Raw genomic sequence first — 16,536 nt, 5'->3', positions numbered from 1 at the left:
CCACATCAGATACTGTGATGTCATATGTCATCAGATTTTTATTTGCATTACATAGCTTTATACAAAAAAAGACACAATAATGCTAGAAAGAAGGTTTTCTCCTACCAGGGGTGGATATTAATTGAATCAAATAAAAATTCAGTCAAATCAGTGGAATTTTGAAAATGAATCACCACTTCATGCATTTATTTAGACTTTGGAATGTGCTTTATTTGAAGTTAGGATGCTGTGGAATCAAAATGAGCAATTTTCAGTGAGCAGCCTCTGAAAAAACAGCACTAAGAATGATCTATTTTCTATGGATATGTGTTTCCAGATCAGTTCACTCTTGTGTCTAAGAAAATCCCAGCTCAGTTTGAAATTCTTCCTGCTGCTTTTGGCTTGTATCAAAGTGGATTCTCTTTATAAGGAGTGAATGCATGGTGTCACTTTCTTACAATTAAAGCACATGAGAAACTCTTTTACTGACCACTTGATTTAGCAAACCATTTGGAGACAGTTTCTAATTTTGTTTCCAGAGGGTGGAGAATTCAATCAGATTTGGTTGAAATTAGTGTGAAAATTAAAGGAAAGTGGGTGTTTATAGGGAAAGTAATATCTATATCTGCCACTGCATAAGATATATTTCCTTAGGAAATCATGCTAAATAGATAAATACATCCATGTTTGGTCTGGGTCTTACCAGACAGATTATTACACTAGATGGAAGCAGACACTTATCCAGTCCAATTAGTATGTTCCTCATATAAAGAACACATGTAGGGAACATCTATATTGATATATGAGCATCTGTAGAATAAGTCAATTGGAACAACACTGAGGTTGCTCACTTTCCCTTTTTTTCCACCTTTGCAGAGTATTTGGTGCTGCTATACTGCTGACATCCTCCCTCAACATGCTAATACCATCTGCAGCCAGGGTGCACTATGGATGTGTCATCTTCGTTAGGATCTTGCAGGGCCTTGTAGAGGTATGGAAAAATTATAAAATAACTAGTAAATGTGATAGATGTTTGTTAGCTTTTAACTAGCAATTGTAGCTTTGGAAGGAAAATAGAAAAGGTTTTGAATTTAATGTTGATCTTGAGTATAAAGGATTTCAATGTATGAATTATAGCTATTTGATTTTCCTTCAGCTATAAACTTTCATGGCAAAGTATTCCCTGGCTGAGAAGCCAGTGGAATATGCATTTAGCACTGAAGTTTCACTAAATTCATATACTGCATAAGGCTTATACTGGTGTAATTCTCAACAGTTACTTGCTGGCCAGCATCGCAGAATAAATACATAATGAAAACTTATGGTTGTATCTTAAGTCCTGACCATGCCATTTTTTTGTTGGAATGAATAAGAGATTTACCATAATTTAAAAGAGGAAAAAAAATTTTCTTTTCTCCCTTCCCCTTCCCCTTCGCCTTCCCCTTCCCCTTCTCCTCTCCTCCCCTCCCTGTCCCCTTCCCTTCCCCCTCCCTCCCTCCTTCCTTCCTGACACATTTTTGGTCCTGTGACGGCTGGTTCTTTGCCCCTCAACTTTTGTGTGGCCACACAACTTCTGTTGCATGAACTGCTTTTAACCAGTGTGCTTTATCATATTAAAAGATTCCAAAAGGGGGTGCAGAAAGTGCCTGAAAGTTAGGTGACTTTCAGGTAACCAGTTTCTTAAAGTATGTGTGTATAAATCTGGATCCATTCCTGGCAAGTGATATGCATGCACAGAGTGTTTGACTGCAAAGATGAGTGGAAGAGAAGCTAGGGGGTAATGAATTACACAGTAAAATAGCTATTGTAGACTCACACATTTCTCTGATACTGTTCAAAGGAACTATGAATGCAAAACATTCCAAAGAAGACTTTTTGGAGAAGGTTCATGATAAATTATGACAATCTTATGATTATGTCTTTGTATGTTTTTAAAAAAATGATAAAATACTGAAATGAGCAGGAAACTGGTTACAGGATCTTCTTTCAAAACAGAAAAAGGTATTTTACAATTTTCTGCATATTGAGGCTCATCATCTCAACATTTGTGAAACCCTCAGTATTTGCAAAAAGATACTAATTTTTCTGCTTTTTGCAGAGGAAACAAAATGTCAGATAAGGAGAAAAGTGAATCTATAGAACCTATGTAATATATATGCATATACCATAATTCTTAATCAGGAATTTCATGGGCGATTATTGTACATTTCATATAACATCTTCTAAAATTTCAATGCTACAGGTTTAGTTTTTCTACATCTAAATTAAAGGCTGGTTTTGAAGAGAGACCTAAAAGGTAGCTGGTTTAAAATCAAGTCAAATAATATCATTCAATTATTTGCTTTACATGCTCAAGGAGGTTCATTAAAGACAAAGAGAGTGAAAAACTTCTCTTGAAATTGTATTTCTAAGCTGCTATAGATATTATATTCTAGTTTTAGAGCAGAGACACTTCAATCTATATTTCCTAAATTATACTTCAAATGTTTGATAAAAAAGTAAGGGTTGGATAAATCAGTCCTGCCTTAGAAAGACTTCGGAGAGTCTCTGTTGTCATCCTTTGACTCTGGCTCTTGTGCACTAATACTCTTGATCTTTAATTATTTGCAATTCGTTCCTGGAAGTGGGAGGGGGAGCAAAAGCAAATATGTTTTATACTTGTTTCATAAGGTCTCTTTAATGATTTGGAGTGATATACAAAACCCATTTCATCTTGAATAGATATTGAAGTTTTTCTGTGGCTGTGCTCAGACTTTGCTATAAAAGTGCAAAGCATTCTCAACTTCTTATTTATAGCAATTGAAAATAAAAACTCATGCAAAGACAATTAATTGAGTGACTGATCAGCATTAGCTAACTTGTGGCACACCCATTCCCCAGGGGGTCACCTACCCTGCCTGCCACGGTATTTGGAGCAAGTGGGCCCCCCCATTAGAAAGAAGTAGGTTAGCAACCACTTCCTTTTGTGGTAAGTAACTCTGTATTTTTGTCTTCCTTTCATTTGTAGTGTACAAGTGTTTTGAAACTGATTTTTTCTCCCCTTTCATCCACATGTCTTGTTTTGTAGGTTCCTATGCAGGAGCTGTCATTGCAATGCCTTTAGCTGGGATTCTAGTGCAATATACTGGGTGGTCTTCTGTGTTCTATGTGTATGGTACGCATTCCTGCTCATTTCACTCCAGTATTGTATGACCTTACTCTACCCTTTCTAAAAATGTAAAAGTTACTGTTAAGAGGACAAAAACCCCAGAGAAGTGGGACTGCAAAGCTAAAAATACAGTCTAGAGAAAAGAACAATGAAAGAACAGAATTTAAAGAGAAGAGTATGTAGGAAAGCAACATGATTAAATAAGAAAAGCTAGCTCATGTTGAAACCTTCATCACTTTACCACAAGCAGTGCGAACTTCTGGGCAGATCTATAGTATCTCTGCTCACACTAACATCTCTCACACTGATAAAACTGCAAATTTAGAGTACTTGCCCTGAATAAGTTGTCCTGATTTTTATCTGAAGACCTATATAACTTTATTCCCACTAGTTGTGTTAACCTACACTGATGGAAAAGAGTGTCCCAAGGGAATACATTCTGCATTTGTGTGAATTAGGTGGAAGAATTATAGAAATTTAATAAACTACTCAGGAAGTGCATTGCTATGTTGAAAAAAATGGCAGTCTCTTCTATTTTGCTGGTAAAAAATTTAGTGCAGTAATCAAACAGCAGCATCTTAAAGCAGAATGGACCTCCATTTACAGTTTGGTGAAATGAAATGGAAGCTGTTTCATTGCATTGCATTGTACAAATTGATGTTAAGATCAGTGAATATTCACTTACAGTGAAATCATTCTGTAAATGAAGCAAAGACTACTTCACTGTGCTATAGCTCTGCATGTATTGTGCATAAATATTATTCACAGGATCAAATTCTCTGTTGGAGAGTTATCTCTACTGAGATAACTCAGAAAAGAAGCACTAACAACAATTGTCATTTAAATTTGTTGTAATTCTTCACAGATTTTTCTTCCTTGTTTGCTGCTTTACTGTGCATTTCTTTTTAAAGTCTTTCTTTCCATTCCAAAGGGAGCTTTGGTATAGTCTGGTACATGTTTTGGCTTTTGGTTTCATATGAGAGTCCTGCAAAGCATCCTACAATCACAGATGAAGAAAGGAGATACATAGAAGAAAGCATTGGAGAGAGTGCCAACCTCCTAGGTGCAATGGAAGTAAGAATATTCCTCACACACTGGTTTCCAATGAGATAGTAAAAAACCAAACATCCCAGCACCCAAATAAAGACAACAACAAAAAATCAAACGCTCTCCTTTAAGACCAAAAAGTGTACTCTGAACAATTTGAACAAATGCGTTTCTGGGGGGTGGGAAGATCTGAAATCTGCTGGTGGATTTCTGGGTGGATACTGGTTTTGCACTAAGAGAACATAGGTTCCAGTTCTTCTAGCAGATGACTCATGGAATTTATGCCTCTTTCTCTACTCCAAAGTATAAAAAAGAGGTACAGCTACATTTGAAACTGCAGCTTTATTTAGACTTGTATCTTGAGCTAAACAGTTAGTTTCCTTCCTATATAGTAATTTCTGGAAGGTTTTCCTCTTCCTAAAAGCAAACTGGAGGAAAAGCACTACTCCATGTCTCTTGAGGTTCCCAGAACATCAGAAAATGCCTATCTTTGCTATTTTATGTTTTGTCTGCCAGAAAGACTGCAAGTTGCAATAGAACATGCTTTGAGATCCATAAGAACATTCCCCATTACTGCAGTAATTTTGCTGGAAACATGCTATCAAGCCTCTCATAATCTTAGTTCTGTACTGGTTTCGTTCTCAAGAACTGCTAAAAACCATGTATGAACTCAGAATTTTCCAGCCACACTCCAATCATGCTAACTAATAATCATTGTATTTCTGTAACTGCTGAAAAGCTTTAAAGAAACTATTGCCATGTTTGCTCACTCAGGAAAATAAAAAAAATTGTTTAAGCCTCACTTCATCTGCTTAAATTTTTACAGCATCCATTCCCGGGAGTCCCTCATTATGTTTTCTACTTGGTCAGAACACTGATTCTTGATTGAATTCAGGAATTAATAATTTTTGTCTTAGTAAAAAACTTTGTTCCATATTAAATAAGGAACTGAAAATATTACAGAATCATTTCTTTGATAGCTGACATTTTTAGGTGTTATTGAGGGACTGTCTTAGTTGATATTCAATTGGATTCATGGTTTTGAAAATCTGATGTAAAATGAGCTACTTTGAAGGACGTTCATACAATTCTAATTTGGACAGTATAATTTCTGTCTATTTTTTATTGTGGCTTTTTAATTAAACTTTTGTTTTTCAAAGTGATTGTCTTGTATCAATAGTTCAGTTGATTCTAAAATATTTAAGCTGAAATTCTTTCCATACCATCAAGTTAGATTTTCTGGTTAGCTTCCCATTAATTAAGTCACTTAATTAATCCTTAGCTCTCACTTCAGTGTAATTTAATAGGTATAGAGGATGTTGCACATATCCATCTATGGGCTGTTTTTCTTTGAAGAAAAGCCAGTATTCAAATCAACAGTAGACTAAATTCAGCCTGAATTCTTGCTGGAGTGATTTTCAAGCACTTATTTGGGTATGGATCCTGTACTTGGATCAACGCAGATGGGTGGAAGCCTGGGCTTGTGGAGAGGTGCTGGGACTCAGCAGGACTGTCCATCTGTCTTTCTTTTTTTCTTTATGCAATTTATTTTAAAAATACAATAAAACAAACCAAAAATGTATTGACCAAGCAGTTTCAGCTGAGGCTTGATTTAAAAAAAAAAGCAGAATACTGCAATTAAGATTTAAATGATAAAATATGTGTTTGCAATAAATCTCGATGAAATCATGTAGTTACTGTTGCCTTACATACAACAATATTGTCTTTTAAAGACATTGTTATTTTGGACTTATGTCCATGTATGTTCATGTTTATATGGCTGAGATAAAAGCACTTGTACATGAGTGTTGTGATACAATTAAGTATCGCTGAGTTTCTCCACTTGTGCATTTTGTAGTAACTTTTATATGTTGTGCATATATGTGCTTGTTGGACCCAGCTAAAAAAAGGGTAAGGAAAGGGAAGATGGATAGTTGACAATGATCAACATGGTAACTGGATCCCCTTCCTATGTTTCAGAAATACAAAACACCATGGAGAAAATTTTTTACATCTATGCCAGTCTATGCAATAATAGTTGCAAACTTCTGTAGAAGCTGGACTTTTTACTTGCTGCTAATTAGTCAGCCTGCTTACTTTGAGGAAGTGTTTGGATTTGAAATAAGCAAGGTATGTAAAAAGAATGCAAAGCTTTTGTCTTAACTAAGTAAATATCAGAACTACATTTATAGTATTTATGAAGAATAGGAAAGAAAATTGTTATGCATCTTTATCATGGATTTACATCTTAAATTTTACTCATCCCAGTTCCTGTTTCCTTGACCAGCATGAATAAGTGAAGTAACAACTATGAAAAAGGATGGGATAGGGGAAGGTGGAGGATGAGATTTAGTGGTGATCTGCGTGGGGCTACATTGCAAGTCAAGTGCTGAAAACCAGATCACGCTTGGTATTAAAAAGTTATCAGCAGACCCATTACAGTCTGTCCCTGATGCCCAGGGGTTGCAGAATCTCACCAAAACTGTGCAGAAAGCATTAACAAATGGACTTTTCCAGGTGCCTTTTGAAAAGCAGGGCCATCTTGTTCTAGGTAGGATAGTATAATTTATCGCCTTTCTCTATGCCCCTTTAATGTGGTGAGAACTGCCTCCCCTTTCTCATTTAGAAAGGAGACAAGATGGTGGCAAAATGTGAGGTATAGGGGTGATCTAAGGTTCCACATGATTCATGTGAAGTTTGGATCAGACCTGTAAGGTAAATATGAATATGTGCATACAATCTATTGGAACAGTCATCACAAAAGTACTATGTCTTATTTTGCTGTGTATGTATAGCACTTTGAATATCACCAGTGGATATTTAGTATTTTATCTTTCACTACATACAAAGTTTTTCAGACATATCTTTTGCCCACGTGCACTTTGAGGCTTGGTCAGAAATCAAAGGCAAATGGCCATTGTGCACATGATGATGATCCACAGGGAATCTGTCTAGGCATGAGAGGCTTACCACAAAGCTGCACTAAACACCAAAAGAAATGTAGCAATTCACTGTTACATGTTTGATCATGAATTTTCTGAAAAGAAAGGACAGGAGGACTATAAGTGAGGGGGGGAAAGGCTTTAGCTTAAATATAAACTATGAAAAGAATCTATAAACAAGAAGTTTGATGGCATCAGAGGTTCTTAAAAATTCTCACTGTACTTCATAAAATAAAATAATAAAATAAAATAAAATAAAACAAAATAAAAACTTCAGATCAGCAGTTTTCATAACCGAAGACTTTTAATTTTAACACAGAGCCTGACATTGAAAAGAAATAATTAATTAGATGCTGAATGCTTCAGAAAATGAAGAATCAAGGTTTTCTTATGGTTTATACTTTGCTAATTCTAATTTTAATTTTAGGTGGGTATCTTATCTGCTGTGCCGCATTTAGTGATGACAATTATTGTTCCCATTGGGGGACAAATTGCAGACTTTTTAAGAAGCAGGCAGATTGTTTCAACGACTAATGTGAGAAAGATAATGAACTGCGGAGGTAAGTTCGTATTTAATTTAAAAGTTTCTTGGAGGGATTTGATGCTCATATTGTGTTCTGTATAGAATAAAGAAACAAACCGAACAGTTGTATGTACTTAGGAAGCAATACTTTCTGTGTTTTTTATGTAATGCAGATGTTGTTGCTAAATAAAAGAAAATACAGGTGCTCCCATTCGCCATTTCCATATAGTTATTTGGTATTTGGAAAAGCATTTAGACTGTTAAAGAAATAGATGAGTTTTTGGAGGGTAATTTGCCTACTCTTAGCTACTTACTCAGTCTTAGCTCCTCATCTAAACACCCTCAGCACTAAGAGAGCCCAGACAACTACCTGAGATTACATCCTTGATTTCTGAGGTGTTAAAGCCACATTACCTGTGGTAAGGGCTGGAAAATTTATAAGCAGGTTAAATGTCTATTCCCATGAGAGTTTGCTGGAGTGACCTAACCACATCACAAGTATTTATTTTCATCTTAAAACTGACAGAAAGTAGCAATAAATTAGCATACAAAGAGTAAAATAAGGATTATTTGAGAGAGGAAGAACATGTGTTTTTTAGAGATGAAAGAAATACCTGATTGTATCCCACTCTGAGGTAATGTTTTATTGTGTTCCTATGAAATGTCATGGCATCCTAAGGCCTGCAGTATTTGAGAGGGAATTAAATTTGATGCCTGGTTTTATTTATTATTTCACCAGGTTTTGGTATGGAAGCAACTCTTCTTCTCGTGGTGGGATATTCACACAGCAAAGGAGTGGCTATTTCATTCTTAGTGCTTGCTGTAGGCTTTAGTGGATTTGCCATATCGGGTAAGATTATATTACTATTAATACTAAACTATTTTATCTTAAGAGATAGAACATCTAGCTTTGTTTTTATTCATGGATAGTAATTAAAAAGCCCACTCACTTTGGAATTCCCAAAGGACATTATTTATGATCATTACAAAGGAAAGTACGTTTGGTATTACAGCTTTTATATTAGATTATTTCTGTTCAAATAATTCAATCTTTTCCATATTCATTGCAGCAAATTAGACTCTCTTCTCATTAGGATGCTAATACACACTACAGATTTTTCTTGAAATCAAACATAGAAGACAAATGGACTGGTATTATACAATGATACCTAAATTTACACATCTTTGCTTAAATAGAAGTCTTTTATTGTTTTTCCACCGTGTATTTGTTATTGCTTCATTAATAGTGTATTCTTTTATTAATTTGGGGCTGTTAGTATTATATTATTTTATTAATTTGGGACCTAATTACTAGAATTTTTTTCTGAATTAAAGTTCAGCTATTCCCCTTTCCTGCTGATTCATCGCCCCTTTGTCTTTCCCCTTCCCAAACACAAATCACCTGGCCTTCCCTTTTTTTCCCGCTGTGATTTTAGTATCCTCTCCCATGCTGATTCCTTATGTCTCAAACAGGCTCTCTCATTTTGTGCCAAACATATAAAATCTCCTCTAATCAAATCTGTCCTTAATCTCATGCATTCTGCAAGGTATTGTTGCTGGTTTGTACAATTTGGGAAGTGTATTGCACTTTCCCTAAACTGACCATATCCTACTGCCTGCGTTTTCCCTTTTACTATCTGTATCCAAAGGTTTGGTTTCTGTTTTCACTTACTTAAGCACTTATTTTGGGAAAAATTAATTCTGTCCCTTTAGATTATTTAAGTAGTTACTGCCTCCATTTTCAACAGAATTGGGCTGCTGAAAATGCAAGAGAACAAGTAAATATCTATCAAAATTAATTAGTTATTCAGTTAGAGATACTGTCTTTTTTCTGCAATTTACCACTGAAGATTAGAAAAGAACTCGCTTCTGCTGGTCTATGTGATAGAAATAAAAATGTGGGCAGTAGGAAAGAACATGTTACAAACTGGAAGAAGAAATGACACGTTATTTACAGCATGAAATGGTCATGAAAGAGACTATGAAATACGAACTCTCTCCCTGCCTAAATATTTTCTGGGTTCTCTACTCCACTCAGACACTACTGGGAAGTTTTGGGGTTTTCTTAAACTGCAATTCTGGGAGAAAATTAACCTGGTATCCCTTTAAAATGTACTCTTAAAAGAAAATGAAAACCCAGAGTGTCTCTAGGAATATTTAAGCATTGTAAGTCTTACAGGGATAAAGAAATGCAATTAAGCAGACCAAATATGTTACAGTAAAAATGTCAGGTCACTTTTCTCAACTGAAGTACTGCTCTGCTCTTGGTGTGAATGCTCACTGACCTTTCTCTTGCAGGATTCAATGTCAACCATTTAGACATTGCCCCAAGGTATGCTAGCATCTTAATGGGGATTTCTAATGGAGTCGGGACCTTGTCTGGAATGGTTTGCCCTATAATTGTTGGAGCAATGACAAAGAACAAGGTAAATGGAAATACAGTTTTCAAATCTTTCAGTTTGATACAGTTGGTTTCAAGAGAAAGACCTTTCTGTAATACAGCTTGCCAGGATATCCATATTGGAGTCTGGAACTTGCATCCAGGGATACAGATTTGAGGCATGCTTCACTATATGCCCACTAGGTTGCTGCTTTTGTGGACTGATAAATTTTTCAAAGAAAGATGGATACAAAATTTCTAAAATGGACACTTAAATGTTTTAGCTGTGCTGACTTTCACAACCTCAATCTCTAATTTAAATCTTCCAACTCAGAAGAGTTAGGTAAATCTATGTGCTACTCTGATTTAGCGAATTTCTTCTTTACAGACACGTGAAGAATGGCAGTATGTCTTCCTCATTGCTGCTTTAGTTCATTATGGAGGTGTGATCTTCTATGGCATATTTGCTTCAGGAGAGAAACAACCTTGGGCAGACCCTGAACAAACAAGTGAAGAGAAATGTGGCTTTATTCATGAAGATGAACTTGCTGAAGAGACAGGGGACATTACTCAGAATTATGTAAATTATGGTACCACCAAGTCTTACGGTGCTACAACCCAGGTCAATGGTGGCTGGCCTAATGGCTGGGAGAAAAAAGAGGAATTTGTACAAGAGGAAGTACAAGACTCATACAACTACAAGGAAAGAGATTATTCATAACAAACCTAAATATTTGGTATATTTTGTAGTGTTTGTGATTAAATTCATTGTGATTGTTTGCACACAGAAATAAAATGTGGTATAAACATATAAACACATATCAAACAGGAAGGTCTTACTGTAAAAAAATACATCAAAGTGCAATCTGTATGAGTTGTGATGTTATCACTTTCATTAGGTTATATTTGTTCTATAAACATTAGAGTTTTAAGGGTTTACTGGTCAAAACTATAGAGGCAATTAGATACTTTACAGTATACAAGAGCTAAAACTCATAATTAAAGATTAAAGCACAACTAAGCAACCAAGTTGGCACATCTAATGTTCTTTTTAGAAAGCCAAAATTACTTGATCATTAAAAATGCACTTATATATTTGTTACACTGTATTGAAAGAGACCATGTTAAAGACACACATTTACTCAGTGCAATGTAGGAGTTGTGTGTTTAGTCCAGGACAAGAACTTTCTTGAAGAAGAAAGGTTGAGTCCTAGGCGTTTACAAGGATTGATCCAGTTCCCTTAATGGTAATTGTATCAAGCCTAAAGAACAAATAGGGCATATTGTATGTTTATCATGATTACATGCTGCAGGCTACTCTGTGATAAATAACGGAATTATTTAGGAGTTTTATACTGAATGTTTGGGCACAAATTCTTATTTCTATTCTTTACAGGACCTCATGAAATTATAGACATTGTCATGTTCTCCCCTGCATTCATCAACTAATATAACAACAATATATAATATTAAGTCTGACTTTTCAGGCAGCCTGGCAAATCCCTTTATCAAAAAACAAGCTTTATTATTCTGTTCTTTGCAGTATATTCTGAATTTGTACTGGTGTCTTTAGAAAGAGAAAAAAACCCAATATAACATAGAAAAAAATATAGTCTTTTACAAAATTCCAAAGAGAAGTTTACTATGAGGAAGTAGCCCTATGAAAAAGGATGCATTTTTTTTTGCAGAATATTTTGAAACCAATATAAGAAACAGAGAATAATTTAACCCTTATTCTTCCCTTAATAGCTTTCATATTTTTACACATCGTGCCACAGTTGTATACATAGATATGTTTATTGAAGATACTGTAATTATAGAAAATGTTGTTATTTTAGAAATCCCTGAAATAAAAGATGTATTTGTCTTTCGATCAAACCTAATAATAATGGACACTGAATATAAGTAACATAAAAACTCACAACAAACCAAAGTGGTAAATAACTAGTGTTGGGTTGAAAGAAGCCAACAAGCATCATGCTTGTCTTTTTAGCATAACTCAACAGTGACTGCAACATTAGTGTACCAAGCAATAAGTGCAATGCATTATGAAGTGCATAATCTTCTAGATAATGTATTAACCTTCATTTAGCTTGTTGTATATACTCGGGGTTGTTGGGATTGAACCAAACTGAACCAACTGAAGTTAGCAACACCAGACCACTTCTTAATACTCTAAAATGACAACAATGATCCATTTCTTAATTCAATCAAATGATTATTATTGTATGTAATAATCCATTCTGGATTCTTGGTCTGTTCATTGTATTGTGCTAGTGATTGGAAACCCTGCTACCGCAATATACAACTTGAGGATTGTTCTTTCTCCTTTTTTTAAATGCAAATCATACCTTGACCTTAAAAAAAGAAGTATTTTGCTTTGTGCCTCAAAGTGATGTAAAATGTGATCATAGCTTTTGCTGTGTTTAATGAAAAAGATGTGGACTGTGTCACTTTTGTTGCTGCAAAAAGTGTTAATAAAATGCTCTATTTATCCTTTTATATAAAAAGGACCAGATTAGTTTCTTGTAATTTTTAGATGTGCTTTAATATAGATGGCTAAAATTATAGTCACTGCAGAACAAATTCTGCTATCGACATGGAGAGAGTCTCACAACTGGGAGCCCTGCTCCATACCTAACCTTTTACATTGTCTGTTCTTGCCTCTGACCATGTGTCTGCCTGTGGTGGGAGAGGCACCTGTCTCGAGATTGTTTGTTCACTCACAAGGATGGCTGGCATGGGTGTGGAAGAGAAAGGAGCCGGAGGATCGGTGTGACAGACAATGCAGTGAAACTGGGAAAGACAGACTAATCTGTGTTAGCGAAAAAGCTGGCATAGATCAGCATTCTCTAAAGAAAATGAAAAGCTACGCATTGCTGTTTGGGGAATTTTTCCTTTCTTGATTATGCAACAAGGCTCCTTAACTGAAACATACTACTTCCCATCTATTTTTTAGATAAACCCTAAGCAATCAGTAAATTTAAGAAACCCTATATTAAAAATAAGTATTTTTCTAATAAAATTTTTACTTTTCAATAATTTTCTTTCACCAAGTAGAAGAATGTAGAAACATCAGACTGAACAAGAGGCTTCTGAACACTAACAGGAGCAGTAACAGGCCCAGTGCTTTTCACCAATAGGCTGGTTGTCATGAGATGCTGAGTCAGTTAACAGACAAAGTTAATGCTAATATTGCCATAGAAACTTCCTGAAAGGTTCAAATGTAAGATAAGTAGGGGTTTCAAAATTACTGTTGTACTTACTGTGGCAAGTGGACAGCTCAGAAAATACAAACTAAATAAAAACCAATTCTTCTTAGTTTTCAGTCTAATTTACAGGTTCTCTATCTTGGAATTGTTTCAATAATTTCCTTTCATTAAATATAGGTAGGGTTTTTTTCTTATTAGCTTGACACCTTTGAAACATGTAGAACAAAGGAGAGACTTTAAGCCAGGCATTAGACAATGCACTGTTCAGCCACCTATAACTCAGTGAGGACCTAACCATTGCCTCTGAATGCTACATTACTCAAGGAACCTCCACATTCTCTTTTCAGCTCTCTGCTTCTGCTTTGACTCCTCCACTTCCTCTTTCAATGGCAGAGCAGAGGAATCCATTCTTCTGGGAAGGAGAAGGAACGTGCTAGGTTTTAAGGTTTTTAGTTCTTCACATCACTGACTCCTATTCATATGAAAATACAGGAAGCAATTATGAGGAACATGACAGAGAAGGAAGAAGGGGGAAATGGAGAAAATAATTGGGTTCTTCAAAGACAAGCAGCAACAGCTGTGTCTGCTTTAGGAAAAAGCAGAGTTAAGGGGACATGACCCTTTGTCTAAACTCCTGTATTTCTTTTCAGTAAATAGGTTTATGTTTTTCCCTTGCTACTTCATTTTTTTTATAAAGTAGCATTGCTACAATATACCTCTTCAGCCTCTCCTGAACCGTGCCCTTTCTGCTCAGAGCTTTCTCTTCTGAACTCAGGTTCAAAGACTTGCTCTGCAAGCCTGTTGCACATGTATCATGTAGTGCTCCGCTTTCGGAAGTCTCAGAAGCTCAAATCATCTTCGTTTGTCAATCAGACCATGTTCACAGTCACTTGATGATTTTGTCCTGTAACCAATTTCTGTTCTGTTCCCCCATCTGTACTCCCTGCTCACTTATGCTGGAATAAAAGAAAGGAATTGTTGCTCACATTTTTATTTATTGCTTGGTTATCTTTTCAGTGAAGTAAGTAAAAGGAAGGGGCAGAATCCAGGCTCTGTTAAAATTGTTAGAAAATCTTTGCATTTAGATGGGCTAGAATAACACCTTGGATGTTCACCTTCATGTCCTCAAATGATTCCATATAGACAGTATCAGTCAAATTGACAGTTCTTAAAATATTTGAATCTCCCTCAGTTGGATCCCTTCTGTTAACACATACCCTTTATTGCAGAGATAAAGCTATCATAAAGTGTTCTTTGCTTTCAAAAGTGATCATGAAATTCAATTGATCAAATTTCAAAAAAAAAACTTTCCTAAGGGGAAAAAGAAAGCCTCAAGGTAAAGGTTGAATAAAAGTTACAAAAGAATATCTGCAAATACGAATGAAATTCTCTTTCAGCACAAAGGTAGGAATAGGAATGAAGGTGGAAGTCAGAATAAATGTCACAGTTCAAAGCCATACTGTAAGAAAGATAACATCACAGTCTCAGTTGCTGCCTCTGAAAGATGAAATGTTTTGTTCCTTTCATGATAAGCAGTGAAGGAGTTTAAAGGCTAGTCTAAGTCTAGATTAACTACTTAACAGCAGCTGCTTTTGTACTTATTTGGAATTTGCGTGAATAATTTTCATTGCACTGAGAGATTTAAGAGTAAATAATCGAAGGACCTACAACTACAGTCAGATATTTTAATTAGGTATCTATGGATATCCTCTCTATCCAGCTAGTGTGTCTCATGTAGCTATTCCAGCTTTGCTTAGTGTTCTTCACTCAGCTGTAACCCCAAGCACAGCAAAGAATGAAATGTATTATATGTTTACTTACAGGCCACTACAGAAGCCTGTGTATTTAGTTATACTGAGGCCAAGCACTTAGACAGTATCTTCCATGTCTGGGAATTAATGTCACAAAATTATTGTTGGCAAGTGTCTCCTTGGTAAAATTTTAACGTTAGAAATGTATAATCCTTGCAGTTTTTGTTTCAGGTGAAGACATATTCTCCCAAACACCCCAGGTGAGACATTAGAAAATGACACAAAATTAGATTTTGAGCAACACTCTAAACTCTGACAGGTTTTTATCTATAAGAAAGTAGGTGGAGAATAAGTATGAAACAGACGTAATGTCAGACATAAAATATATGGATAAGTTAGAAATTACAGGAAAGAAAGCATTGTGGGAAATTTGAGGAGAAGCTTACAGAAGAGCTGAAAATATTCCTCACTTTCGCACGCAGAATCATAGAATCGTTTGAAATGGAAGGGGCAGTGAGGAGAAAAGACCTGAGTATGAAGTCCTAAATATCTGGTCACTCTCTCCTGAGGCTAAGGTGGGGTCAGAAGTTGGCTCAGAAGCTGATTACCACATTCTGGGGCACCCAGCCTTGTGTCTAACACTTTTCTCTGGCAGGGCCACAGGGACACATAAAGGCCTTAACTACCCTGAGCATTTTGGTCTGGGACGCCCCCTTGCACCCCCAGCAAAAATGATACTTGGAAGCAGAAAATGAATTATGGGAAAGCATTTAGACGAGAAAGTATCACATAGTCAAGATTGGAAGATTGCCATTTAATTAGAGTTTCTGTTGTATAATCAATTTAATGTGCCAACACTGGCCAGATGTCACCAACGGCCCTGCACTAAAAGAGTTTGTGAGGAGAACATGATAATTTTGTTCAAGGTAAACATCAGAACAAACAAGAAAACTGTTTTCAGTTTTAATCTAGAAAGTTCCAATGTTATTTTCTTTTTTATAAATTTTTGTGGAATTGAGTCAAATAAAGATAAGGTCAACTTTCTTCTCAGTTGTGTTTTCCTGTGGAATTATATCTGGTCTTAGGGTCAATAAAGCACAGTTTCCCCTGCACAGATGAAACACAAAATTAAATATGATGCATGTGATGTATAATACATATAATATGTGTGTATATATATATATATATATATAGATGTGATGTATGCATGTATAAAAGATGCTTGTTGGCACATACAAGTCTCACACAGAAAACCACAAGGCAGCACTGCAAGGTGTAGACTGACCATCTAACTCTGCTTCAGGAATCCTGAAGGTGATAGTTCACAATGGCTTTTTCTTGACTGCAAGTGTGATGGGACTATGAAGAAGTGGATTGGTTGTGCTTTGTGAGACAGTATTCTTCATTGCATGAACATGAAAATACTGTTGACATATGCCCTTTAATAACAAAAATATAATAATAATCTCAGCCAAAACTCTAGAAAAAGACCTAATTCATATAACATGTCTTTATACATCCTCCAAAAACTTTTCAGCTCATTTAAAACAAGAC

At 35.6% G+C, this 16,536-nt stretch overlaps 1 protein-coding gene across 1 annotated transcript in view; it reads left to right on the top strand.

Annotated features, from left to right (window-relative positions):
* SLC17A6 (solute carrier family 17 member 6) overlaps nucleotides 1–14,218 on the top strand; it is a 30,981-nt gene extending 16,763 nt beyond the window's left edge. The window contains exons 4-12 of the mRNA XM_010412662.2: nucleotides 856–970; nucleotides 2,860–2,947; nucleotides 3,047–3,133; nucleotides 4,059–4,201; nucleotides 6,155–6,304; nucleotides 7,544–7,676; nucleotides 8,379–8,489; nucleotides 9,938–10,065; nucleotides 10,408–14,218. Coding sequence (XP_010410964.1) covers nucleotides 856–970; nucleotides 2,860–2,947; nucleotides 3,047–3,133; nucleotides 4,059–4,201; nucleotides 6,155–6,304; nucleotides 7,544–7,676; nucleotides 8,379–8,489; nucleotides 9,938–10,065; nucleotides 10,408–10,740 — 1,288 coding nt within the window. The 3' untranslated portion in view covers nucleotides 10,741–14,218. The remainder of the gene's footprint in view (nucleotides 1–855; nucleotides 971–2,859; nucleotides 2,948–3,046; nucleotides 3,134–4,058; nucleotides 4,202–6,154; nucleotides 6,305–7,543; nucleotides 7,677–8,378; nucleotides 8,490–9,937; nucleotides 10,066–10,407) is intronic.
* Nucleotides 14,219–16,536: the final 2,318 nt, after the last annotated feature.

This window comes from Corvus cornix, chromosome 5 (assembly GCF_000738735.6).
Source record: "Corvus cornix cornix isolate S_Up_H32 chromosome 5, ASM73873v5, whole genome shotgun sequence".
Classification (NCBI taxonomy): domain Eukaryota; kingdom Metazoa; phylum Chordata; class Aves; order Passeriformes; family Corvidae; genus Corvus; species Corvus cornix.
Note: the sequence above shows the minus strand (reverse complement) of the source record. Positions and strands in the feature narration are given on the sequence as shown.